The sequence below is a fragment of the Amblyomma maculatum genome, chromosome 11, assembly GCF_055883805.1.
Source record: "Amblyomma maculatum isolate TAMU_Amacu chromosome 11, ASM5588380v1, whole genome shotgun sequence".
Classification (NCBI taxonomy): domain Eukaryota; kingdom Metazoa; phylum Arthropoda; class Arachnida; order Ixodida; family Ixodidae; genus Amblyomma; species Amblyomma maculatum.
The window spans coordinates 139,128,952-139,155,260 of NC_139354.1; the positions used below are offsets into that span (position 1 = coordinate 139,128,952).

The 26,309-nt window shown below is 44.7% G+C and overlaps 1 protein-coding gene and 1 pseudogene across 1 annotated transcript; one reads left to right on the plus strand and one right to left on the minus strand.

Annotated features, from left to right (window-relative positions):
• The first annotated feature begins 11,363 nt into the window (after positions 1–11,363).
• Positions 11,364–14,938, plus strand: LOC146175068 (uncharacterized). The gene is made up of 5 exons (XM_084585516.1): positions 11,364–11,506; positions 12,352–12,492; positions 12,870–13,516; positions 14,175–14,243; positions 14,320–14,938. The coding sequence occupies exons 3-5, from the start codon at positions 13,404–13,406 to the stop codon at positions 14,936–14,938; spliced, it is 801 nt and encodes a 266-aa protein (XP_084441642.1). The 5' UTR covers positions 11,364–11,506; positions 12,352–12,492; positions 12,870–13,403.
• Positions 14,939–18,868: 3,930 nt separating this feature from the next.
• Positions 18,869–23,916, minus strand: LOC146175069 (uncharacterized; annotated as a pseudogene).
• Between the last annotated feature and the right edge of the window lie 2,393 nt (positions 23,917–26,309).

Genomic DNA, 26,309 nt, shown 5'->3' on the forward strand with positions numbered 1-26,309 from the left:
TGGCAATAAAAGTATTGTAAGCCTCTTCTGGGTCCTCTTTGTTTCGCACAGTATTCCAGTTAACATTTAATAATACTGCCCTAAAATGATTCATTGTGTCAAGATTAATTCGTCGAAAGGTAGTAAATGGGATAATACGATATCTAGGACAGGAGACACTCTCAATAAGCATGTATATTGGAAGATGATCACTTATGTGGCCATTTATTACTCCAGAAGTACTTGGTGAGGCTATCCCCCCAAAAAATATAAATTAATGTGCCTCTGCCGGCGCCACTAGGTATAACGGGCTTAGGCGCTTAGTACAGCAGGCATCAGCGGCATTTGAAATTGATTTACATAATAGAAAAGGCGCAGTATCTGTCACAATGCTCCGTGTGACAGATAAAGAGAAAGGAAGGCCATAAAGGAAGGGAGGAATGTGAAGCAATAATCATCCTTTTTACTCGAAGCATCATTCACCGCCACATTCGCAGCAAATGCATAGCAGAATGCGGCACTCTGGCTTTAAACGTTCATCACTTTAGTCGCTAAAGTGTCTCGTAATTTTTTGGGACTGCCCTCGGTTTGAGCGAGGGTGTGCTTTCTTGCTTACTAAGCTGTGTCGCTTGGACTCTCCTCGTCGTACACAAGAAAACGTTCGGAGACTTTGACAAAAACTTAGTCACAAAGAGAAGCAGGGAAGGCCATAGTGAAGTACATAAGGAACTCGGAGTTGAGCTTCTGCCGATAAATTGTAAGTGTGGGCCGTCTGTATACATATCATCGTGGACTATACACACGCGAAAAAGAGAATATCGTTGCCGCTCTCCATTTCCTTTTTCGTCCTTTCTTCCCCTCTTCACGTGTAAGGTAGGTTTGTGGGCATCACACAGTTAATCTACGTGCCTTCAAAAACTTGTTTCTCTCTCTGCATACCGGCTGTACTTCGAAGCCTGAAATAAGAGCAGCGCACAAAATTATTTACTTGCAGCACCTCTGTAAACGGCAACTTGTCGATGACAGTTGCCTATTAAGTATTTCAGGAGATCAAATGCGAACAATATTCGATGTGCTACAGATACAAACGAAGACACTAGATCTACAGAATTATATGTAGAAGACTAAAGTTATATTCAACAGCCTAGCAGAGTAGCACCAATGTATGATAGGTAGCGGATCGGTAGAATTAGAAAAAGAATAGATTCTTGAAAACGTAGTGGCTGCACTAAATTTTCATTTACAAAAAAGTAAGTGTTTTCTTTGATTTCTGTGACACAGGTTTTTTTCTGTAGCATTTTGCTTCATTTTGCTTCTGCTCGTGGGCTTTGGGGAGCGCTCCTCTCTTCACTCTCCCTCTTTGTCTATACATTCATTTGAAGCTCAGTGAATAAAGAGTTGCAAGTGCGCAGTCAGTGAATGTTTCCGATTGTAAATCTGCCGCTAGTATAACAATAATGGAAGTGGTACTTGACACTCTCACACAGCTGACATGACCCATTTTGAACATTATATCGCATGGACAGAAACAGCCGAAACCATCGGCCAGATTTTACACATTGGAATTGCAGAGGCCTCTCTAAGAGACTACAATCGCGTCTAGTGGTCGCAACAGGCTCGAATTCGGCTTCAATGTGATAAATGAGGTATGGCAACTATACAGTACAGCCTCGCTGGCCACCCTATTAGCTATTTATGTGGTGAAAGAGCGCTCGTGTTGTGTCCTTCTACTCTTGGTCCTCATTTTTTGCTGGACCTACGAAATGAACCAGATGCAACTCGCCCAACTTTCAACCTTACTACTATACATTTCTTTTACAATAGGCTCTGTTGCGTGTTTTAACTCCCAACTCTCCAGTCCAGCCACGCTGGCCACCCTAATAGCAATTTATGGAGTGACAAAGCGCTCGTGTTGTGTCCTTCTACTCTTCGTCCTCGCATTTCGCGCTACCTTCAAAATGAACCAGATTCAACTCACCCAACTTTTAACCTTACTACTCTCAAATAAGGTTTGGGAAAATTAAAATGAAATTATGGGGCAAGCCACATTTGTGGGCACTTTTGATACAGGAGCATAATAGGTTGTGCTCAATGACATGATACCATTGACCTTCTATTCCCGATAAAAAAGAAGAGGAGAGACGGAAGTTCTAGGCAAAGCTTCCGCCTATATTACGTCCGAAATTCCCCCAATGCCACTTTTCTTGAGAAAGTAGTGGAATACTCAGCAGGAAGTAGCTGCGGCAGTGGTGGTGGTGAAAACGTTTATTAAAAACAGTTACACGGAGGTTACTCTTGGGTCAGGCTTAGTGCCCTTCCCCTCACAAACACTTGTTGGATTCAAGAGTGCAGGACCTCGGTGGTTTCTACTGCCGCCATTGCTCGTTTGACCAACCCCTATCGGGCTTTCAGGCCGGAGCAGGCGAGTAGGGTCGCCACCCACTCCTCCGGGGTGGGATTTGGGTTAGGTGCGAAGCCAGGGTGGGAGGGGCACGCCCACACCATGTGGTAAAGGTCCGAGGGGGTTAGGTGCAATGCAGGGTTGGAGAGGCACGCCCACACCATGTGGTAAAGGTCCGAGGATATTTCCTAACAGTGCGGGCACTCCCGGGAGAAGGCACTGTCAAAGTGTTTTAGTGACGTCGGACACATCATGGCGTTCGTAAGGAGGCGGAGAAAAACGCGTTCCTCCCCTCTCGTTAACTCTTTACACGAGTGGGGGTAAAGATTGCGTCTGTTTTGGTAACGCAGCGTAATTTTTTTGAAAGTGGAGGCTTGTGTGAATTCTTCTTCTGAGGCTGCCTCTTTTCCTCCTAGCCCCAACTGGGCCGGGGCCCAGACTATGAAGCAAGGGGATGGACGTTCCACGTACGAGCTGCTTTGCAGTAGTCGGTAGGCCAGGGCCGAGCTATGTTTCAGTAGCCGGTAGGCCAGGTACGGGAGCCAGCCCTATTGAAAGATCCTGCACGCCCCTCGCGAGTCCGTTATGATTGTTTTTGAATCCAACGCGATGGCGACCTTCTCTGTGTTATGTTTTGGGCTTTACTGTGAGCCCGTCTACCGTTTTGGACTCATGGATTACTGCCGCCGTCGCGCGCCTAAACAAAACGCCCCTGATTCTGGAGTGCGTGTACGCTCGTCCCAGAAGCAGAGCTATTAATATTCTATGCATTACAGATATTCGACGTTCAAACCCTGCAACTCCGATACTTATAGGTGGAGATTTTAATGCTCCGCAAGGAGCTTGAGGATATCATTGCAATTCCAAAATGTTAGTTCAAGCTCACGCTACCTTTACAGAAGTGGAGTTTGCACTGCTAAACCATCCAGGTGTAGCAGCCCTTCGTGCAACACGAACACACCAGACCTGAAATGATGTAAAAGCCCTGGTGCACCACTTTGCGAGGCATAGTTAGCTTAGGTTTATTTGGGACACTTGCAGATAATTTGAAGCAAACTTTCTCTAATTCATTGAGAGGATGTACGGCATGATAGTAAAACTTATGCGGTTAACCTTAATTCTCTGTGCCTACCTTACACACGCTACTCAAGGATCACACAAGTACAGTGACAGTGAATGAAGGTCAGCCAATTCTGGACCTACACCTTCGACAACATTGAGCATGCCGAAAACAGGTATAAATACAGTCTGCTCGACACCCTGAAGACATGCAAAGAACAATTGAGGTGAACTAAGTGAACGGCACGGGCAAGCCGTTATGAAGAGGAGCTGGCTTAAAAGGTGGGACGACTGGTGCAGTAGTGCCACTTTTTTTTCTTTCCGGAGTATTCGTAGTATGAAAATTGGACGACAGATCAAAGGCTGACACCAGAGAAGTTTGCAAATCAGGCTGCAGTCATTTTCTTCTCGAATAATGTTCAGTATCGCGTTCGTCTACAGACGAAGCACGTTGTTGATAAAATGGGGATAACCACCATTTACTAGTTTGGAATTAATGCTTGCTATCGAAGAAGCGGATGGTAAAACTGCTTCTGGGCATTATGATACTTCTTATGAGATATTCAAGAGTTTAAACGAAGAAGCAATTGACAGACTCTCATATGTGTGTCACGGTGTGGGAGGGGAAGGGGAGGACGAAAGGCCACCGCAAATGTCTGCCCGCACTCTCTGCTACTGCTTTTGGTGGAAGAGGGGGCAAACACCTCTACCCGAGTGCTAAAGTTAATGCAGGACTAGGTGGCTAACCGGCCATAGATCCACACCTAATCAGCGACCGACCGGAGGCACGACAAACAAGTTGATAACAGAAAGGCAAGGACTTAATTGCTAAATAGAATCGGCAGATATAAATCTTTTAAATCGTAATTAAAAAACAGTGCAGATGACGCAGGGTAAATAGAATACATTTAATGTACATGGACAGCATCCAAATATACAGATGAAGGAAATACATTAAATAACACTTTGGAAGAGTGTATTTAAAGTAGAGTTCACAAGGCGACAGTACAGTGAGATCTTAGCTGTTAAGGGCCGGCAGGGTCCGATTCAAGGTGAGAGTCGTGCTGTCACCGTCGGCCTGCCTGAGTGATTCCTCGCTGAGCCAGACGCTGCCTGGCTGACACACTACAGTCACGCACTGTTATCAAGCATATGACAACTGAAGCGTAGCGAGGGCATAGCTGTTCTATGCAGTATAGGTTTCGATTAAAGGTGGGCGTCAGGCCGTCGATGCCGGCTGGCCTGAGTGATTTCTTCCTGGGAGGGACAATTTGCGACAAGCCGACGCTCCCTGGACGACGTGATACATGCACGCCCGGGTAGCGAGCCCATCTTAGGAATAAAGGTTTGCGGATAGCGGGTGCTTCCCTCTTCGAGGTGGTAGGATCTAATCCGAGACGGGCATAGGGCCATCGATGTCGGTTCGCCTGAGCTGTTCCTCTCTGCTTTAAGCAACTTGCAACAAGCCGACGTCGTCTGGCTGACACACTGCCCGCATGTGTGGTAGTGAACGTTCCCTGCAACTCCCAAATTCTACATCTCCACTGAAGTTCGACCAGATGCAATACACCGTACTCCAATAGTGTGCCTCTCCACCGCTTCTGTCTACAGACAGCCCGGGGCTCTGAACGGACAAATCAGCGGCTCCTGTGAGAGATAAACTCTTCGGCCGAAAGGTGTCGCCCAAGGCTGCCGGCTGGCTTCGCAGGCGCTCGTATTCCAGAAACCATTGCTTTCCTGGATTCGGTAGCCAAACTGCGGAGGATGGAGGAAGAAACTTTTGAGACGGCGTCCCCTGCTCTAGGTTTCATAATCGCGTATAGTGGTCGCAACAGACTCGAATTCTGCTTCAATGTGATAAATGAGCTATGGCAAAGAGAAACCATTCTAGTCTGTAGGAGAAACGAGGTGCTGGCCCCAACAAAAAAAAAAACTGAAAAACCTCCTACAACCATCTTTGTGGCTATATTGGTAACGCCCACAATTTGCAAGGTTCTTGATAGTGAGAGCCACCCGCCAGTCATGTTGGTTGTACAGTCAGCAAAAATACCATGCTCTGCAGATTGGATTCTGTACAAGCCTTGAGGGAAAAGTCAACTGCCTACCTTAGTGCCTGAGCTTTGAGCGATACCGTGAAAAAGTTGCACTTTGCCCGTGCACCATATTTCGGTTTTTACTATGCATCACCAATCAAGCATGTAATCATTTACCCGTGAAGTAACCATGTAGCACATGTAGTCAGTTTTACATTTTGTGATTATTTACATTTAAGAATAACTGGTACATGTCATTAAATGATAATGTAGAAGCGTCACAAATGCAAAAAAAAACAGGTATATATTTCACTAACTATATTCCCAAACACTTCCTGCTTATTATTTTAATGTGGGGGCTACGCATGTGCGGTCTGTCGCCATTTTTTTTTCAGTTGGTCTTGTTTATTAGTGACCCAACACAATACTCTAGTATGCATTTTTGATGCCGCCAAGTGGAGTCGGGTATAATCTTGGTCATATGTCAAATATTGATGAGCATGAGCAAAAACACTTTAAAATTTCATGAGGAAAATCCAATCTCTGCAGTACTCGACCGCGTGCAGTACTCACACGCCCGGGCGTGCCTTCATACGCAGGGTACTCGGGTATTGATTATTGTTAATTTAATAATAAGAGACGTAGACACGAATACATCGCCTCTTTTAACCCTTTGTAGCCCTCTTCATTTTTTTTTATTTGCGCATCAGTAAAGGGCTAACGAATGAGCACACTTTGATTCTAATTGCAACGATTTGCTGAAACAAGCAGAAAGTTGTACAGTTCAGTCTATACGTTTTGCATCACTTCATGCGTAAATTAAATATAAAAATATATACGTTCGTTACAGATGTGCATGGTAAATTAAAGACGTGCCACGGCTTTCTAAAGAACTATGCTATTTTAGCCTGTGGCCTTCAGTGGGCGCCGCTCATATAATCGCTTGCGTTTCTTTAAAGCGCGCAGATATATAGACCTTGATCACTATCAGGTTTAACAGGCGGCAGTTGTGGCAACCCTGTATTGCGGAGTCCCCATAATGTTGGTCTGTTCGAAACTAAAAGCACACAAAAAATGTTTCCGACGCATCGGCACTTGTCTCCCGGCCTTCTCCTCGCTGCGCGGCGCTAATTTGTCGGACACTTGAGACGCTTTGCAACGCATGATTCGCAGTGGGCACCCTCTATCTCTTTCTTTATCTCCGACGCTAAATTGTGCGCACTATGGCTGCCAGTAAAGCTGCAATAACATCATCTCACTAGGCTCTATAGCACAGTACACTGGCGATTTTAGCTCTTTGCCCTTATCGAGACGCCGACATCACGGCCGCATTCACACTCCGGTACCTCTGTTCAGTCATTCTCAGTGTATTGTGCAATGCCTTAGAGTAACAATCACAGCGACGACGATCAATGCCCAGACCTTCAATTGGTTGAGGCATTAAAACTCCTAAACCCAACAAAATGAACAGTCCATAAATACACAAGTGAAAATATATACGTCCTTGATTCGGGAGCTGGTGCTGACACCATTTCACGACCAAACTCAAGCATACAACCTTGTGTAGCCATGTAGTGCACACCAGCCACTTCACAGATACATGCTTCGGACGTGGCTCTGCGCCAGTTAGAATGTCGGAACGGCTCATGCGCTTGGAGCATACACCACCTAGCCACAGAAAGTTCTCGTCATAAATAGAAAAGAAGCAACCCACCTACCGCAATCTGGCAGACTGGGTTTAAGAGTGCACTCGCTGCAGCTCCGCGAAGCCGAGCGTAGTCGTTCTTCAACGAGCAAAAAAAACGGCCGGGCAACAGAAACAAGCCAACTGTCGTGTGTGAAACAGCTTGCGGGGTGAGTTGTTGCTGCTTGGACGATGTTAGTGTTGTACTGTGATGATTGTGCTGGTAACGTGTATGGTTGGCTAGATATTTTGTTTGGCAAAGAAGCGGTGTGCGAAGGAGCTGTACAAACTCTTCCTTGAAATTACTTGCAAAATTTGCCTATATCCTTGAATGTTCCAAATTTAATTTCGTTTGATGCTACTCAGCTGTGCTTCAGCATCGGGACAGTTCGCTCAGCAGTGCACACATTTGTTAACGACTCTGGTCGGATTCCCTGATAGGTGTGCCGATTCCCCTGCCTCTCCTCTGTAGGTTCTTATTGAGCAGAAATTATTCCTTTTTATTTTTGATCAGTTCAGTTCAGTTCAGTCGTGTCCAACTCTTCGTGACCCTATGGACTACATCACGCCACGCTTTCCGGTCTCTCACTATTTTCCTAACATCCCATAACTTCATTTGCAGCGCCTCAAGGATGCCATCTAACCATAGCGTTCGCTGCCTACCCCTTCTCCGGCGGCCCTCAACCCTTCCCAGCATCAAACCTTTCTCCAGCGACTCCTCTCTTATCATCAGATGACCAAAGTAGCTGACCTTTACCTTTAGAATTTGACCCTTCAATGAGCAGTCAGGGTTTATGGTCGACAATATCGACTGATATGATCTTCTGGCAGTTCAAGGAACTCTGAAGAGTCGCTGCCAGCACCGCAGTTCAAGCGCGTCAATTCTTCGGCAGTCAGTCTTCTTCACAGTTCATCTATCGCATCCATACATCACAAATGATAAGACCATAGCACGAGTTATACGGATTTTGGTTGGCAGTGTAATGTCTCTGTTCTTTACAAGGCGGTCAAGGCTATCCATGGCTCTCTTTCCCAGAAGCAGGCGTCTTCTAATTTCATGGCTACAGTCTCCTTCACGGGTAATCTTGGAGCACAAGACGAGAAGAGAAATCACAGCTTGCACTTCTTGTTCCTTGATGCTCCAGGACTTGATAGGGCAAGACGCCATGATCTTTGTCTTTTTAATGTTCAGTTTAAGCCAAAACTTCTCACTCTCTTCTTGTACGCGCATCAGAAGTCCCTTGAGTTCCACTACACTTTCTGCCATTAAGTGGTATCATCCGCATATCTAAGGTTGTTTAAACGTTTTCCAGCAATGTTCACTCCATCTGAAGACTCTTCAAGACCGGCCTTCCTCAGGATGCACTCAGCATATAGGTTAAATAGGCAGGGCGACAGTATGCAGCCTTGTCTCACTCCTTTCTCAATTGGAAACCAATCGGTAAGACCAAGTCCTGTTCTGACTGTGGCCTCTCAGCTATGCAGGTTCCTGAGGAGACAGATAAGGTGAATTGGAACTCCCCATCTCTTGGAGAGCTTGCCACAATCTGCTGTGATCTACGGAGTCAAACGCTTTCGCATAATGAATAAAGCTGAAGTAGATGGGTTTCTGGAACTCTCTTGCTTTTTCCATGATCGAGCGAAGGTTGGCAATCTGGTCTCTAGTTGCTCTGCCCTTGGAAAACCCAGCTTGCACGTCCGGAAGCTCCCGATTTACATACTGCTGCAGCCTATGTCGGGGGATTTTCAACATCACCTTGCTAGCATGCAAAATAATCTCGGTCGTGCGGTAGTTGGAACAATATTTGGCACTGCCTTCTTTGGCATGGGGATGTGAACTGACCTCCTCCAATCCTGTGGCCAGTGCAGGGTTGTACAAATTTGGTGACATAATGCATACAGAGTGTGAATAGCGTCATAGTTGAGGTTTTGAAGCAACGCAGCTGGAATGCAATCAATTCCGCTAGCTTTGGTCTTAGCAAGGCTGGCTGAGGCCCATTCAACTTCACTCTTCAGGATGCCCGGCTCGAGATCATTAATCACAAGCGTCTTATATTGGGTTTGCACATTCTGTTCTTTCTTGTACAGTTCTTCTGCGTATGCCTGCCAGCTCTTCTTTGTCTCCGAGGCTTCAGTGAGGTCCCTGCCTCGTTTGTCCTTTTTCACGCCCAGCGTAGCACAGAAGCTTCCTTTGGTATCTTTGATTGTCTTATACAAAGCGCTCGTGTTCCTCAATTGTTGTTCTCAACTGCTTGGCACTGTATGTTCAGGAAGGCGTTCTTATCTCTCCTTGCTATTTTCTGAAAATCTGTCTTGAAAACCTTGTATCTTTCTCTTTAACCTATAACTTTTGTCATCCTCCTTTCCCCAGCTATTTGCAAAGCCTCTTGAGATAACCAACTTGCTTTCTTGCATTTCTTTTGCTTTGGAACTACCTTAGTAGCCTCTTCTTGTATTATATCACGAACAGCAGTCCATATCTCTTCAGGCTCTCTGTCTTCAAGATCTAATTCTTGAAATCGATGCATCACTGCCACAGCATACTGTGATGGAATTTGATTAGATCCTACCTGAAAGGTCTTCTAGTTTTTTGCGTTTTCCTCAATCGAAGCCTAAATTTGGCAACAAGCAGCTCATGATCGGTGCTGCAATCGGCCGCAGGCCTTGTTTTTACTGCTTGTATAGCGCTGCTCTATCTCTGCCGGCAAAGAATATAATCAATCTGATTCCTGTACAGACCGTCCGGTGAAGTCTATGCGTACAGGCACCTCATGTGCTGTTGAAGATGAGTATTCTCTATGGTAAGGCTGTTTTCTTGACAAAACTCTACTAGCCTCTGCCCAGCTGCATTTCGCTCACCAAGACCGAACTTGCCTGTAATTCCGGACATTTCTTCACTCCCCACCTTAGCATTCCAGTCTCCTTTTCAGTAGGGCCTTTTTCTGGGATATTGCATATTTTTATGTATTAGGTTTTTATCATATCTAACAGCATAAGTCCCTTACTGTTTCACATGTGGCCAATCTTTCTCGTGGGTATGTGGCATTCTCTGAAGGCACAACAACCACAACAACTTGGGTTTAGAAGAGGAAGTTTTGGCTGAGTGTTGAATAGGAAGTGCGTGTTCAGTTGCATAATACAGTTGATAGTGTGCGCCTGTGCTGTGTTTTCTATTCACAAGACAGTCCATTGCGCCGCATTTTTGTCGACTGAAAAAGACGCAAAGAGGGCCAAGGAGCCGCCGCTTCATCTGCTTCGCAAGAAAGGCAGAAGGGCTATATTAGTTCTTATGGCGCCGTGGCGGCACGGAGCGCGTCATGTGACGGGCCTGAAAGGCAACGCATATGGGCCTGCACCTTACAAAAATATATAAAAACCATCACACAGAAAGCGAGTCCAGAGAAGAGGGGGGGGGGAGGGTGATTCGCATCGCAATACTCCGAAAGGCTGGTTTCTGAAGTGACTTTGAGGTTGTATCCAAATTTAAAGAGGATAACCGTAGCAGTTACGGCTTCTTTACAGTGTACAGCTGAATAACTGACGTGGCTTGGATCGAGCCTGCATCCTGTGGATCATCCTACTAGCGTCTTTACCGCTGCTGCAATACGGTGAGGCGAAGGAGCAACGGTTAGCTAGAAGCGGCACTTGCCTCAATCTCAGCCTCCTCCTTAGTACACGACATCATGAATGAAAGTACACGTTCGTGCTTAATCAGTGTGGCTCTTTTATGATTGCAAAGGTCTCAGCCAACTCCACATCTTCGCGTCAGTGCCAGAACGAATGGAGGACACGAAGGTGAGGTAAAGCGAACTTTTGCGAAGCTTTAGATTTAGCCCTTAGGGTCTACATTCTGCACAACCGCTGGAGCTGCATGTGCATTACAAAACGTCGGCACGAAATAAATGGCAACGTAGGCACGTCGTAGAAACTATATTAGGCCGCGTAATTGCTGCAGCAACAGGTGGCCGGCAGTCGTCCATATGTTTTCTCTAATTTGGCAGTCGGATCGCAGAACTTCATGCAAAGTAGAACTTGGTCGTACACTGGTTACCTTCAATAGACCGATTTCACAAGGAGTTGCGCTACGCCACTGCTGCCGTGATGCATTCTGGTAGTTGTGGTACTTCCGGCCGGATTTTGGCGCGGAAGTTGCGTGCGGCTAGCGCAGTGCTACACGGCGTACGAAACAAATACGCGATGTTTCGCGATGGTTGGATACAAATGATGTGCGCCGGGTTGCTAAAACAACAACAGGAAACATAAAGGCCTCGGATTTTACGTTTTTCCCAAGGAAAGTAAGCTCCGAGAGCAATGTATCGCAAAGATCAACGGAGCCGGTCAGACTGGGAGGTAAGTTAATTAAAAGCGGTGCGCTTAGCATTTTGTGCGGTAAATACCGCGGGAATATCTGCATGTTTGCAAGAGGGATATATATATATATATATATATATATATATATATATATATATATATATATATATTGTGTATCAAGGAGGCTCTATACGGAATGTGGTCCGCGCGTAACAGACTAGCTGCTCAACCGAGACGCCGCCGGCACCCATACCGCTTAACTTGTCATTAGCTGACGCATATTTTTTGTTTACTTTTAAGCCCGTATTTTTTCCTGAGCAGAGCGCGGGTGCTATATCGCGAGCTGCATTAGAGATGTCGGTTGCTTTCCATTCAGTGATGCGCAGGCCGACGACAGCAATGTCGGAAACCTTGTCACATTCTCATGCCTTGTCTGTATGGATTCACAATAGTGCTGATGCTAAGTCGGTTGGTGTTTTTACTCAGACGTACCTGCAAATACGAATCTTTGCTAAAACTGTGCATTCCTGGCTTCCTTATTAAGCTGTTGGGAGAAAGACTACTTGCGAACCGCCGCGGTGGCGCAATGACATTTGAATTTGGTTGCTGACCTCAAGGTCGCGGGTTCCGTCCTGAACGCGGCAGCTGTATTTTTGATAGAGGCGAAACACAAAAATATTCATGTGCCTGACGCACTATAAGAAACCCCCAGGTGACTTAATTAATCCTGATGTGCTGCTTCCAAGCGGAAAGCCCCCCCCCCCCCCCCAAAAAAAAAAAAGTGCCTATTTACAGCATGATTGGTATGAGTCGAGTCTTGTTTAGAAATGGTCATAGTGAACACATCAAAGTGTTATGGAACTGTATGATCATTCTGATTACAGATTTTCCCGGTTCATTCCAACGTCAGCCACAGGGTCTGTGGTGCCCACTTCGAAGGAGGCAAAAAGCTTACATGGTTCGAGTTCCCACTGTCTTTTCCCTAAAGCCGCAAAAGGTGACGGAGAGACGTCCCCTGATACGAAAGGTATAGCAACTAACTCTAAGCCGAGAAACTTGTCATTCAAATTTATATATTGTACATATTTCTGTCAGCTGCATGTTAATGTATCTAAGTGCTTAGTATTGAGCTGCAAATTAGTCATAGCACGAATCTCTTATGTAACAGGTACTGCTGCAGATCCCATGTGCTGATTGTGAACAAACTTTTTCAACAAAAATACTTGGTCTTTGTTTTAGAAATAGGACCATCAGGTAGTCACGCATTAGATGTGTGATATGCAGTACATAGGTTTTGGCTTATTCTTACGCCTTTCTGTCATTTATGTTTGCTATATTGACCTTTAATGTGACTACTTTGGCTCCTAAAACCACACTATTTTGTAAATAAATATGTTCTTCTCCTTGCCCTACTAGCCCACTCAAGACATCTCTGCAATGCAAATGATGCCTGGCGCAAGTGGTGGAAGTGGTACAGATGAAGCTGACAACACCACCATTGATGGTACACCTTCACAAAGCGCTACCGAAGATCATAACTACAGTTTTTCGAAAGAAAGCGACCGAAGTGCCCTTGACAAAATTGCTGCACAAAAGGAGATAATCTCATTGCTTCAAGATGAACTGTATAGCACAAAGGCAGAGATGGAAACAGTTAAGAAACAGCTAGCGAAATTACACCAAGAACACGCCGAAACAAAAAAATAGTGCAGTCGATTGCAGCAGAAGAACAGGCTACTAAATATTGAAATATCAGTGCTACACAATGAAGCCAAGGACATGAAAGCTAAAGCCAAAAAAAAATGAATTTGCTTTTGAGGTGTTGATTCAAGACCAGAAAAAGCTGAAGTACTACACGGCCTTCACTTCACGTGAACGTCTAGAGGCATTTTGGCCTTTCCTAGAGCCGGAAGCCAAGAGACTACTCTTCTGTCATATGTCAAATGCAGAAGGTGAAAACAGGAAGTTTATTTTGCCTTTGAAGAACCAGTTGAACCTGGTGCTGCTGCGTCTGCGACTGGACCTTGATGGAACTGACCTAGCTTATAGGTAAGCAGTGTGCACTTGTGCCTTTTGGCACCACATTTCTTGCTCGCAAGTATAACAAAAGGAGCATTATACACAAACAGTGGCGTGGAGCTGCACTCGTGACATGTATGATTTCAAATCAAAGTTCATGCTCTCCATGGCACAAAAGGTTCTTACTTTGCCCGTCAGCAACTCAGATAAGTAGTGTATTAAGGTAAAGCTATTGTGCAGTAACAAAAACGGAGCTGAATGTTCCTGGTTAAATCGGTTCTTGCTCCGATGAAGGAGTGATAAAAAGGAAATATGGGTAGATTGCGATTTTGGGTAGCAGACAATTTTAAGGAGCAGCTGTGACTCAGGAGCATTAAGATTTGGTCAAGTTGGTCTAGTGTTATTACTAGCACTGTTAAAATGCAATTTACTCTATTGAAATAAGCAGGTGCTATCACCTGAGCATTACGATTTTGTCAAGTTGGTCTTGTGTTATTACTAGCACTGTTAAAATGCCATTTACTCTATTGAAATAAGCAGGTGCTATCACCTACACACGAAGTTGTCTTGTGAATGAATACAAATAATCAAGTAGAGTTCTTTTGATCGTATATGCCGTATTACAAGAAAATGTCTTGGTGTAATCCACACTGGAAAATACGCTCATAAAAATTAAATTCTTTAATAGGTTTGGCGTTTCACAGACAACAGTGTCACAAATATGGATCACCTGGCTGGATTTCCTGAACAACAGGTTGTGTCAGGTAAGAGGAAAATGCACAATATTTCTAGCAGATGGTCAAATGATGTTTAACTCAAAAGGCTGCAATCAGTCAATTTCAACTTTTTATGCAAGTGCCAACATGGATGCCACCTGCCATCTGTGATAAGTACTACCGACCTGAAGTGTTCTCTGAAAAGGGATACGACAGAGTTGATGGCATCATGGATTTTACTGAAATATTTATAGAGACCCCGTCATCCTTCAGAGTTCAGAGTGAAACATACTCACTCTACAGGAAACATAAAACCGCCAAAGGGCTGATAGTATGTAGTCCCAACGGGTTCATCATGTGTGTTTCAGATCTTGCACCTGGAAGGCTCTCCAATAAGACCTTAACACTTTCATGTGGCGTCCTTGACAAGTTCTCACCTGGGCGTAGTATAATGGCAGATAGAGGATTAACCATAGTTGAAGAATGCAAGCAACGTTCGCTACGCTTGAACATTCCACCATTCATGAATGGGCGCTCACAATTGTCAGAAGACGACAAAACAGAGACAAGACGCATAGCACGCCTTCGAATACATGTTGAAAGAGTAATAGGAAGGGTGAAGACCTTAAGAATCCTCTCTCAAGTGTTTGCCAACAGCATGATTGACCAGCTCAACAAAGTCTGGCATGTGTGTGCACTTTTAACAAACTTTGTTGATGATCCATTGCTCAAGTAATGTACGCGAACCAAGTACTATAGCGAGCAAAAGTTAAATACCCTTGCCAACGTGTGCTGAACCTTAATAAAAAAATTGTGTTGCAGTGTGTGCATACACTGCCGACATGTGTATTTTCTGTTTTTGTTATCCACTTTTGTTGTGTCCACTAGAATAGCTTTGGTTGCAACACTCTTACAGTCCACTGCCCACTTGCAGTGAAGAAAGTTCTTCGTAGTTGTAAACACATTTTGTAGCAATTATATGTTCACTTTTCTAACAGTGAACAAAAAACTATGCATGCAATGTGTCTAGTGACAGCACTATACAGATATAGACACACCACAGAAAACTAATACCTGCTATGAAAGACAATCTTCACAAGATGAAAGCTAGCAGAGAAGTGGAGCACACCTATTTAACACACAAATTCTGTTTTTTAACATCAGTACCATCCTTAACAAACATAATGAATTATGCTCTCCCCCCCCCCTCCTGAACTAAAGGCATCAGTTTCTATCTCCACAAATCCCCCTCCTCCAAGTGTCGAGTCTTTTTTATATATGCCCATGTAACTAGTCACAATTAACCTTCACAGCATTCTGAAATTGATTAACTCACTAGAAATATCCGCTACTTTGGGTTCCAATCTGATTAGCCCCAAGTTCCTAAATTTTAGAAATGCTTACTCCAGCATTATATTAACAAAAATTTTCCAGCAGTCACTGGACTAGGGTTCGCTACCTGCCGCATGGAAGGTCGGGAAGGAGATTATGCTGCACAAATGAGGCAACGAATTCTCCACTAAATTCCCGACCAATTTCGTTCAGTAGCTTTACTTGTAAACTTCTTGAATACATCCTGTTTCCTCACATTTCTTACAATCAAACTCTTTCTTCTCCCAATTTGAACACGGTTTTCAAAAATCGTTTTCATGTAAAACCCAACTTGCATCTTTTACTAACGAGTTACACGCTATTCTTCATCGTAACTCACTAGCCAACTACGTATTCATAGATTTTGCAAAAGCGTTTGATAAAGCTTCCATAGCTTACTACTATACAAGTTACAAAAGCTTAACCTGGACTCAAAATTTTGATTCTAACCTGGCTAGAAGATTTTCTTACAAGCTACCATCAGTTGGTTTCGATTAGTTACCTCGCATCAGGTCCAAGCATGATTCATAACGGTATTCTTCAAGTTTCTGTGCTTGGTCCGGTTCTTTTTCTTATTTATATTAACGATTTACCTTCCCAAATTTCTTCAAACAATCACCTGTTTGACGATGACTGTGTAATATTCAGAGAAAGAAAATGTGATGGCGACATACTAACTTCAATCTTACCTCGATTCTATCTCGGCATGGTGCAAAGCATGGCTAATGGACCTTAATGCTCACAAGTGCAAATTCCTGCATGTGTGTAGAATGAATAATAATTTATCCTCGTATCACACTAATAGCATGCTTTTAAATTCAGTACTGTCATATAAATACCTTGGTGCTCACATCTCCAACATAACCTGGACTGTTTTTGTTATGCATGCAACAATGCCAGCAAAATGCTTGGATATCTTCATCGTAGTCTTTGCAATCCGCCTTCTTTTCTGAAAATTTGACTCTATAATTACTCATATTACCTAAACTTGAATATGCAGCATCAGTAAGGGGTACTTACCTGCAGAATGTAGCACACTTATTGGAAATGGTCCAAAATAATTTTGTATGGTTCATCCTCCACTTAAAACTGCAAGCATATCAAGTACGAAAGACAGGCGCGGCGTGCCATCCCTTGCACCTCCTCGTAGAAAACATTGTCTTCGCATTTTTCATTAAATTTTTTATCATTCTCATCTGCGAGAAGAATTTATTTCACTGCCACAGTACGTATTACGACGGACGGATCACCCTCACAAAGTTGATGTATATTTCTGCAGAACAAAAACCTGCTTTCATTTGTTTTTACCCCATACCCCGTAAGTGGAATCACCTTCCTGAATCACTGGCACTAATCAATGACAACAAAACGCTTATACCATGAATGAATTAGTTAAAATTATGCAGCTAGCAACATCTTCTAAGATTATGCTCTTATTGTTATGTATATTGTAATGCTATGTTTAACTGCTCCCCTCTTCAAGGCCATATGGCCCTAAAGGTATTGAAATAAATCACCAAAAGACATGGAGTTGAATTCACAAAACTGTCTAACTATGGCTTTGTGATCTTTAGAGATTGTTATTGAAGAAAGCTTTGGAAATATATTGGATGTGCATCAACAGCTGCATTAATCATGCACTGTTATATTTTCAAACACTTTATAAAAACTAAAAGTCCTGTGTTTTCAATGCGTGTTTTAGACAAATTTTCAGAATGAAACAAAAAAAAGCAGTAAAGTGCACAAGATATAGCAGCGAACTAAATTTTCCTGGTGATGCATTCTTTCATGAACCTCATAGTAGTCATTCTGTTTGTGCATGTCTAACTAATGCATTGCAAAGAGAATACACATTCGTGTCGTAAATGATGCATCTTAGTGAAGAATCATAGCTGCTTCTTGCAATTCTTTGCATACATATCACAGATCTGCTCTGAAAATACTGTTCACGGAAAAGCCAGAAATTTATGTATCACAAGCTGTTTGCATAGTCGTACAACAGTTCTTTGAGCAACACTTAAACAGACAACACAATTTATTGCTCTTTATGCATCCGGTCATCACAGATCTATTGAAACATGCAACTGAAAGTATGAAAATGACTAGAACATTACATAAATTGTAAGCACTGTTATCAACAAGCACAGGACAATATGTTACTACAGTTCAAACGTTGACTTAACATTTCTCTTCACGGTGATCAGGAGCTGAGAATGAACTCCAACAAGACTACAATTTAGGTAATATCTAGCAGTCACCTACAGAGATTTTTGAGTGTCAGAGAGGAGCCTTTACACGGCTGAACACACCGAAGTTGGTACTTTACACATCTGCAGGAAGTTCACGTATCATCACAAGAAAACTTTAAGAAGTTTCTTTCATAGCTTGCACAAAACACATTGCAGAAAATTAATCAGTGGTTAAAGTGCTAAGCTGCAGACCAGGTAGACTTGGGTTTAATCTCAACTATAGTGGCTGTGTATCTATGGGGTCGAAATAAAAAAAACACCTGTACATAGAGGTGCACAGAGGAAAGGTGACTTGGAACAAAGGTACGAGTCCTCGGCCATTAGTATAGTAAATGCCTGCATGAACATAGCTGCATACTTTTAAAAACGATGGCACAGGTCTGACAGAGAGAGGTATAGGGGTGAACTTGGCACCCCCATTAGGGGAATAGCTCTCCCCCCCCCCCCTCCCCGGTTCTTCTAAGGGAGCGCCAAGTTCACCTAGAAAAATGCCCCCCTCTCCAATTACTCTAAGGGGGCGCCAAGTTCACCCTTATGCCTCCCTCTGCCGGACCTGTGCCGTCGTTTTTTACTGTAGCGGTGGCCGAGGACTCGTACTTTAGCGTTCCAAGTCATCTTTCCTCCGGAAAGCCGGGAAATCAATTAAGGAACCATTGTGAGAAATGCGTTGTCGAGCAGTTTTCCACTCTGAATCCTTGGCGAAGCTTGATTTGTTTCTCAAGCGCAGAGTATTTGGTATGTGTTGCTATTTCATCACCTCAAAATAAATGCTTTATAACCATTCCTTATCTGGGCACTATGTTTTGGCTCTAAAGACAGGGAGGGGGATGCACTGCGGTGAAACTTGGCTCCCCTAATACAGAACCTGAAGTCCATGTGTCACTTTAAAACATTAAACCCAGCAATAACAATTTTTCAAACCAGATTAACATATACATGTGCTCTTTTCCCTTTAAATTAGTCCTACTTTCGAGAACTCTGGTTCTTCCTTGTATTAGGCACATTAATGACATGCACAGCAAAGCTATTCTTTCAAAACACTCGCTTCAGTTTTTGTTTGAAATAAACGGCAGCAAGTAAGTAATAATAAAAAAAGTGCAGCTATGCACTAATTCAATGAAGAACGATTCATTGAACAGCACTGGAACCTGCAAGCACTTCTCTTTACTGTAAACAGCACACACGCCTTCATCTCAGCCACACCCATTTGCATTTGCACTTGCCTGTAGTACTTGCTACTGGGCTTCAGGTTACCATTGCGTAGCTCCCCCTTAGCAAACACTTCCACATTCATTGGAATTTTGATCTCAAGATGGCGAGCCTCACAGCAACTGCATGAAACAATACCATCTGGACTTGCACCCAGAAACGGCTTGAGGCATGATAGAAAAAGGCCACATTCTCTGACATGAACGCCAACGTGGCTCTCGTTCTTACAGATGAAAGCTGCTCGTGCCTCGGCTTCAAGCAGCAGCCCTCTTTTCATTGCATATGTCGTACGAAGTTTTTGCCCATTACTGCACTAATAAGAGACCATGCATCATGGGGCCTCATTTTTGTCCTACATGTGTGCACCCATGTATAAACCCTGTGTGCAATTGAGGCTGTGATTAAGCCTTCCCTGTAAGAGTGCCACAAGGAACTTGCACTTTGCAGGCTTGTAGCTGCCTCAATGACCGTGACCTCCTCATGAGTATACAGTTTTGAAGGACACTTCTCTTTCACCCGTTCCAACCACCAGGAAGGCCGTTTACAATCGCTGGCTGTATATGGCTCCACAAATTTCTTTGTTTGGACAGGCAAAATGTAATTTGCTTCCAACACATCGGCAAAGAACTGAAGGCCACTTTCCTTAATTTTTCAGTGTAGGTACACCATTTGTGGGGTGCGAACATTTACGTTTTTACGCCCGAGTGCTGAATATTCCACTCGCCTTTTGTGGTGAGTTATTGCAGGACCAATCCTTTGTGATGTGTCCTTGCAGAAAATTAGGCTGTTAACCTCCTGGCTTACTGCCCTTGGGTTCCTTGGCTGGTACCACTGGCGTTCTTTCTCTGTACAAGAAACTGAATCTGGTACACAACTGAGATCATGCTGAGCAATATACATAAGTACATAGAGCACACAACAGAGATGTTTGCACCTCCCCCCCTTCCCTGCAACACATGAGAAATGGCCGGTGATTACGTCACCATCACACTTCGAGGCTTCAGCACCGACTTTGTAGACTGTTCGTGTTTACATAGATGCCAGCACTTCAGCATGGACAATAGTTTCTGGGGATTCCCTGGTAGAAAACTCAAGTTTTTGAAGATGGCCAGATGTAAACAGGCGCAGGCAGTCTTCTCTGTGCTTCCTTGCTCCTATGTTTTCGATGTACCTGCGTGAGAAGAATAGCCGTAAGGATGCATCAAACAGCCACTCTTTGGACACTATGAAGAAGTGTTAGGAGTCACAATTGCCCAAATAACTACTGCCGCTTATATGAGTAACAAGAGTTCCTCACTAAATTACGATGCAAAGCATCAAAAACATTGAGCTCCCTACCCATTATGGTTCGACCATACTACTCGATTAAAAAGCCATAATTTATTCTGTAATGTTATCGTGCTGTTTTGTTTAGTAAACAAACAGTAATTTCAGCTTTATTGTATAATTTTGTTTATTTATTTTGCCATGTGCCTAAAGGGTCATTCCACACCAAACGCCATACACGTTTCGTTCGACCACCTCCAATTTGTTAAAAAAAATTGTGGATACTTAATGTGATTCATCATCATCATCATTAGCCTGATTATACCCACTGCAGGGCGAAGGCCTCTCCCATATTTCTCCATTTAACCCGTTTCTGTGCTAGCTGCATCCACTTGACCCCTGCGAACTTCTTAATCTCATCCGCCCACCTAACTTTCTGCCGCCCTCTGCTACGCTTTCCTTCCCTTGGAATCCCGTTTGTTACCCTCAGCGACCATCGGTTATCCTCTCTTCGCACTACGTGTCCTGCCCATGTCCATTTCTTCTTCTTAATTTCTACTAGAATGTCGGTAACTTGAGTTATTTCACTGACGCACTCTGCACGCTTTCTATCTCTTAATGTTACCCCTACCCTTTTTCGTTTCATAGCCCTCTGGGTTGTCCTCAACTTAAGTAGAACTCTCTTGGTTAGCGTCCACTTAATGTTAATGTGCATAATGAAAGCCTAAAATATTTTTGCAAAACACACACACACACACACAAACACATGTGTGTGTGAGGTGTGTGCAGCAAACTGCGCGCACCTAACGAATATATATATATATATATATATATATATATATATATATATATTCGTTAGGTGCGCGCAGTTTGCTTTGAACCACACCGAAAGCCACAAGCTGTGCCAATGTCGTTAATTTTTTCTCTGAAAATTTGAATTTTTATTAATTATTCAGCGGCGCTTGGTTTCTCTTTGTTTTCGGAAGGTTCAAACTGTGCTCAGCTCAAAAATAAATTTTTGCGGCAAAAATACTTCAGGCTTGGATGGCGCACACTGGGATGTTTTTTTTTTTAACAAATCGGAGATGGTTGAGCGCAACGTCTAAGACGTTTGGCTTAAAATTACCCAATATAATTAAAAGTTTTCTTAGGGCCTCTGAGTCATGATTGTCTTACCTGTACATGTGCTCCTTCGCAAAAAACGGGTTCAGTGATCTCGTTTCTCGAGTCCACCCCTGCTGATTTCACTCGCCGAGTCTAGCCATATTTGGTTTCACGACGGCCTGCAGACAAAAGTGATTGAACCCACAAACCTGTCACATGTTTTTGCACAGTTCAAGAGTCCCCACAGTTGTCATGAACGTCTGAGATAAAAATGCACACCTCTATACTCGCCACTGCTAGAGTCCGCAATCACGCTTGAAAGCTGGCATGGCCTTCCTGACGACACGCAAAATACTTTTTGACCAGGCATTCACTATCGCACATGCTCATATTACGGGGTCGTAACTTTCACTTGGGCATTCCGTACAAGTAATAGTTTTTGAAACTAACGCCGCTCTGGCGGTGCCAATACGGGCGCAAAAGGAACGAATCGAGCATTCGCACTTTTTTTTTTCGTCGACCTAAAACGTGAATCACTTCTAAGCTTATTCCGTTTATGATCGAGTGACAGCCGTGCACAAAATCAAGGAAGTCAGGTTTCGCGATCACCTCCATGCACTATTACTGTGCAGTTTACTCAAACGTGTTGACACAGCTTTGTGAGTATGCTTTCCGATTGCGAGGGGTCCTTCAATATTTCCGTCGCGTTTTTCTCTGAACGATCTGTATCGACACTCGTATCAATGCTAAATGGAACTTCTGAGTAGCTGCAGCACAGTCGTGCAGCTTTTTCTCTTTTTTTTCAAAGCGCTAATAAGGAAACCAAGAGCAGGATTGCATCGAAAAAGCCGTGAGCACAGAAACAGAGGCCATTGCGAATGAAACTGTTTCGTTGCAAGTATCCGAAGTCCTATATAAGAACATGGCAGGTAGTTTGCTATACTCACATGAGAGGCACTGCTGACGATGGGAAGCTTCGGTGTAGTAGGTCCCGCAATGCAGAATGTGGGTCAGCCTCAGCCGCGGTAGCACGCGTGGAAACGACGGCGACGCCGGGAAATCGTCTGCTGTTCCACAACAAACATGGCGGCAGAGCAACTTCCGGAATTCCCGCGCTTGCGCAGTTGGCCTTGTGAAATCGGCCTATTCGTTTGATAATACAGACAACAGCAATGCTGCTTGGAGTACAGGCCAGAAAACATGAAGTTAATTAAAACAAAACGCCTTGCGGTATGGTGCCAGTGATCTGTCATTGATTGCTTTCGTTTTCGGCGCCAGTACTTCTGTGACAATCAAATTAAATATCTCCCCGCGCATCGACCCCGACGTGGCCCGAGCAGTGCAGTTTCGCCTCTAACCACAGTACAGAACAGCTTCATTTCCGCACCCAACAAATTTAGCTGCCTCTCCCTCCCTTCATATAGCTATGGCTGATCACTAAGCGGCGTGTCACACAGACAGGATGAATCAGAGCTGCGTGTTGCCCACACATGACCATAGAAAGCGGCGCGCTCTTACCAGTACTGTCAAAAGAACAAAGGGAGCACCCTCTTCGAGCTGAAGACAAACAAGACCACAAGAGCTACTTAAGCTGGTATCGACATTTAGCATAATACTGGGAGGCAAAAGGATGCACCAGCAGATTCATCTTTTTGTTTCAGATAAGCCGAACAGCAGCTACCGACTAGCCACAGCTGAAGAACACTTCGTCTTCTTGTCACGTCACGATTACCGGTGATGGTTACGTTCAGATGAAGATGAAGTTCACTCACAGTGCTTACAACCTTCCCCTTCCCGGACGAAAGCGACCACCCTGGTCGCAAATTATATCTCATGGTCGGCGGTTAAAGTGTTTCAAACGCAACACGTGCACAATCTCGGTGCCGCGACACCGACGATCGCGAACAGGCGATGCAGGTGTGATGAGATAGTTTACAGAGGACGTTTGTTCTAGAACTGTGCACGGGCCTATAAAACGGCTCAGAAACTTTTCACACAGGCCGGGGGTACACGTAGGTGCCTAGAATAACATTTCTTATCTAGGGCGGAAAGACAATGAGCGGTGGGTCATATCCTGCGTGCTTTTCCTGGAAGCTTGAGTGGCTTCAGTTTGGAGGCGGGCACGATCAAGGCAGTGGGCGATACGAGACGCGAACTGGTCGTGGGAAGGCGCGGCAGAAGGCGTGGAAGCTGAGAAGAAAGAAGCTTCGAGTGAGAAGGTAGGGCGGCGGCCATAAACAAGAAAAAACGGAGAGTAGGTAGTGTGTTCGTTTAACGGCAGTGTTGTAGGCGAAGGTCACAAATTGGAGTAGAGAGTCCCAGTTGTGCTGAGGGTGAATGTAGGTGGCTAGCATATCAGAAAGGGTACGGTGAAAGCGTTCTGTGAGGCCATTGGTCTGAGGGTGGTAGGGAGATGTAGTTTTGGGCACTGTGCCTGAAGCATGAAGCACTGCGGCAAGGACGGTGGAGAGGAACGACTTGCCACGATCGCTGAGGAGAAGGCGAGGGGCGCCATGGCGAAGAATTATGGTGTAGAGGAAGAAGTTGGAATCGGAGCCGGAAGTGATTGCACCCTGGCCAATCCCCCGCCGTGGGTATGTGCCATTTTGTCCCAGGTCATCATCATCAAGTGCTGCGGCTTCAGCGTATTGGGTGAGGTGGTCAACGGCAGTGATGACCCAGCGGTCGCCAGCTGGAGTCGAGGGCAGGGGTCCATAGAAGTGGATTCCGACGACTTCTAAAGGCGTGAAAGGACATGGGAGAGGTTGCAAGAGACCGGGAGGAGGCGACGTAGACCGCTTGCGTCGTTGACAAGGGATGCAAGAGGTTACATATTTCAATACTGATGCTGAAAGGCCAAACCAGAAGAAACGACTTTTAATGCGGTCGTAGGTTTTGTAGTATCCAAGGTGGCCTGCGGTGGGGCGGTCGTGAAAGTCTTGTAGAATTTGAGGACGTAGGGAAGAAGGAATTACGGGAACCTAGGTGTGGCCGAGTGGGCTGTAGTTGTGATAAAATAATGTGCCCCTCTTGTAACTTGAAATTGTTGAGTAGATGACGGAGACTGGCATTTTGAGGTCTAATTACACCAGTGAGACTATCAATCAGTTTTCGACAGTAGGGTCAGCACTCTGGTGGTGAGCACGATTACAGTCTAATTCTGGCGTGGGAGCAATAGAGGCGGCGCTCAAAGACTAAAACTGTAGGGTTTAAATGGCGTCAGTGCGTCGGGACAGGTGAAGAATGCGAGGAAATGTGTTGCGATGGCAAAACAATAGGGCGACCAGAGTGAGCGTCGGCATCCTTCTGCTTCTTGTCTGATTTGTAAGTGACAGTGGAGTCGTACTCTTGAAGGCGGAAGATCCACCGCCCGAGACGAGTGGACGAAGTTTTCAAAGTGGATAGCCAGCATAGGGCGTGGTGGTCAGTGACGACCGTGAAGTGACGGCCGTACAGGTAAGGACGAAACTTCAGAACAGCCCAGACAACGGCGAGATATTCTTGCTCGGTAATAGTGGAGTTTTGTTCCGCAAGAGTCATAGTTCGGCTTGCATTGGAAACAACATTTTTAGTAGAGATGTCCTGGCGTTGCCGAAAGAGAGCGCCAATGCCACGGCTACTGGCGTCGGCGTACAAAATAGTCGGAGCTTTGTCATTTTGATGCAAAACGGCATTTCTTCGTGTTTAGCGGTAGGCCAGCGTTGGAAAATGCTGTCAAAAGTTTGTTGAGACGAGTAAGGTGATCAGAGAATGACAAAGAAAAAATTACTGTCATCTAAGTAACAGAGACATGTTTTTCATTTGATGCCGTGGAGAACTGTGTCAGTCATGCGCTCGAATGTAGCAGGAGGGTTGGAGAGTTCAAATCGTATTACATTGAATTCGTATAAACCGTCCTGTGTTAAGAAGGCGGTTTTCTTTTTATCATCTTCATGCATGGGAATCTGCCAGTAGCCTGATCTTAAGTCAAGGCTGGAGAAACATTAGGCACCTTGTAAATAATCGAGGGCGTCGTCAATTGGAGGGAAGGGATACACATCCTTGCGAGTGATTCTATTTAGAGCACGGTAATCTACACAAAACCGAACCGAACCGTTATTTTTGCACTAGCACAACAGGTGATGACCAGGAACTGGATGATGGTCGTATGATTTTGCGTGCAAGCATGTGAGTAACATTTTCTTGAATAACCTTGCGCTCGGTTGAAGACACACAATATGGCCGGCGTCTAACTATGCCCGATTCGTCTGAGTGGATGCGATGCTTTGCTGCAGTGGTTTGACCCAATGTGTCGGAATTGACGTGGAACGCGTCTTCGTGCTTGTTCAATACAGCGAGCAATGTGTCTGTCTGGTCTGCTTTCAGGTCGGTGCTGATTGTGTGACGAAGTGCTGTACTTAGCGAGGCTGGGTATGAATCAGGGCGATCGGAGGTTGAAATGGTAAGAAGAATAACAGGCTGGGTGGAAGCAAGTGATGCAGCAGTAGATCCGCAGCGCAGAAGAATGAGCTCTGATGTGGTGTTGAAGGCGGCGAGAACAGATGAACCGCTGGAAAAGCGAAGAAGTGACACGTTGATGATAATACCTCTTGACAGGATACGAGGGTTGGGTGCAATCAGGACGTCGCCATAGGTGATGGCGTCAGAAGTGACAGATATAATATCTTAGTTTCCCGGAAGAGGACGTGATCGGCAAACATAATTAAGCGGGAGGAAGGTGGTTCGCTATCGGCAACAATGTTGCATTCAGTGACCTCAAAGGTGGGAGGGTAACACGTAATGACTGCTGAGGCGTTTTGGAGGAACTCCCAGCCGACGATGAGTTGAAGGACACAGGAGGATAGGACAGCAAACTCAATGAAGTGCAGGATGCCGTCAATTGTGACTCGGGCTGTACACGCTCCACAA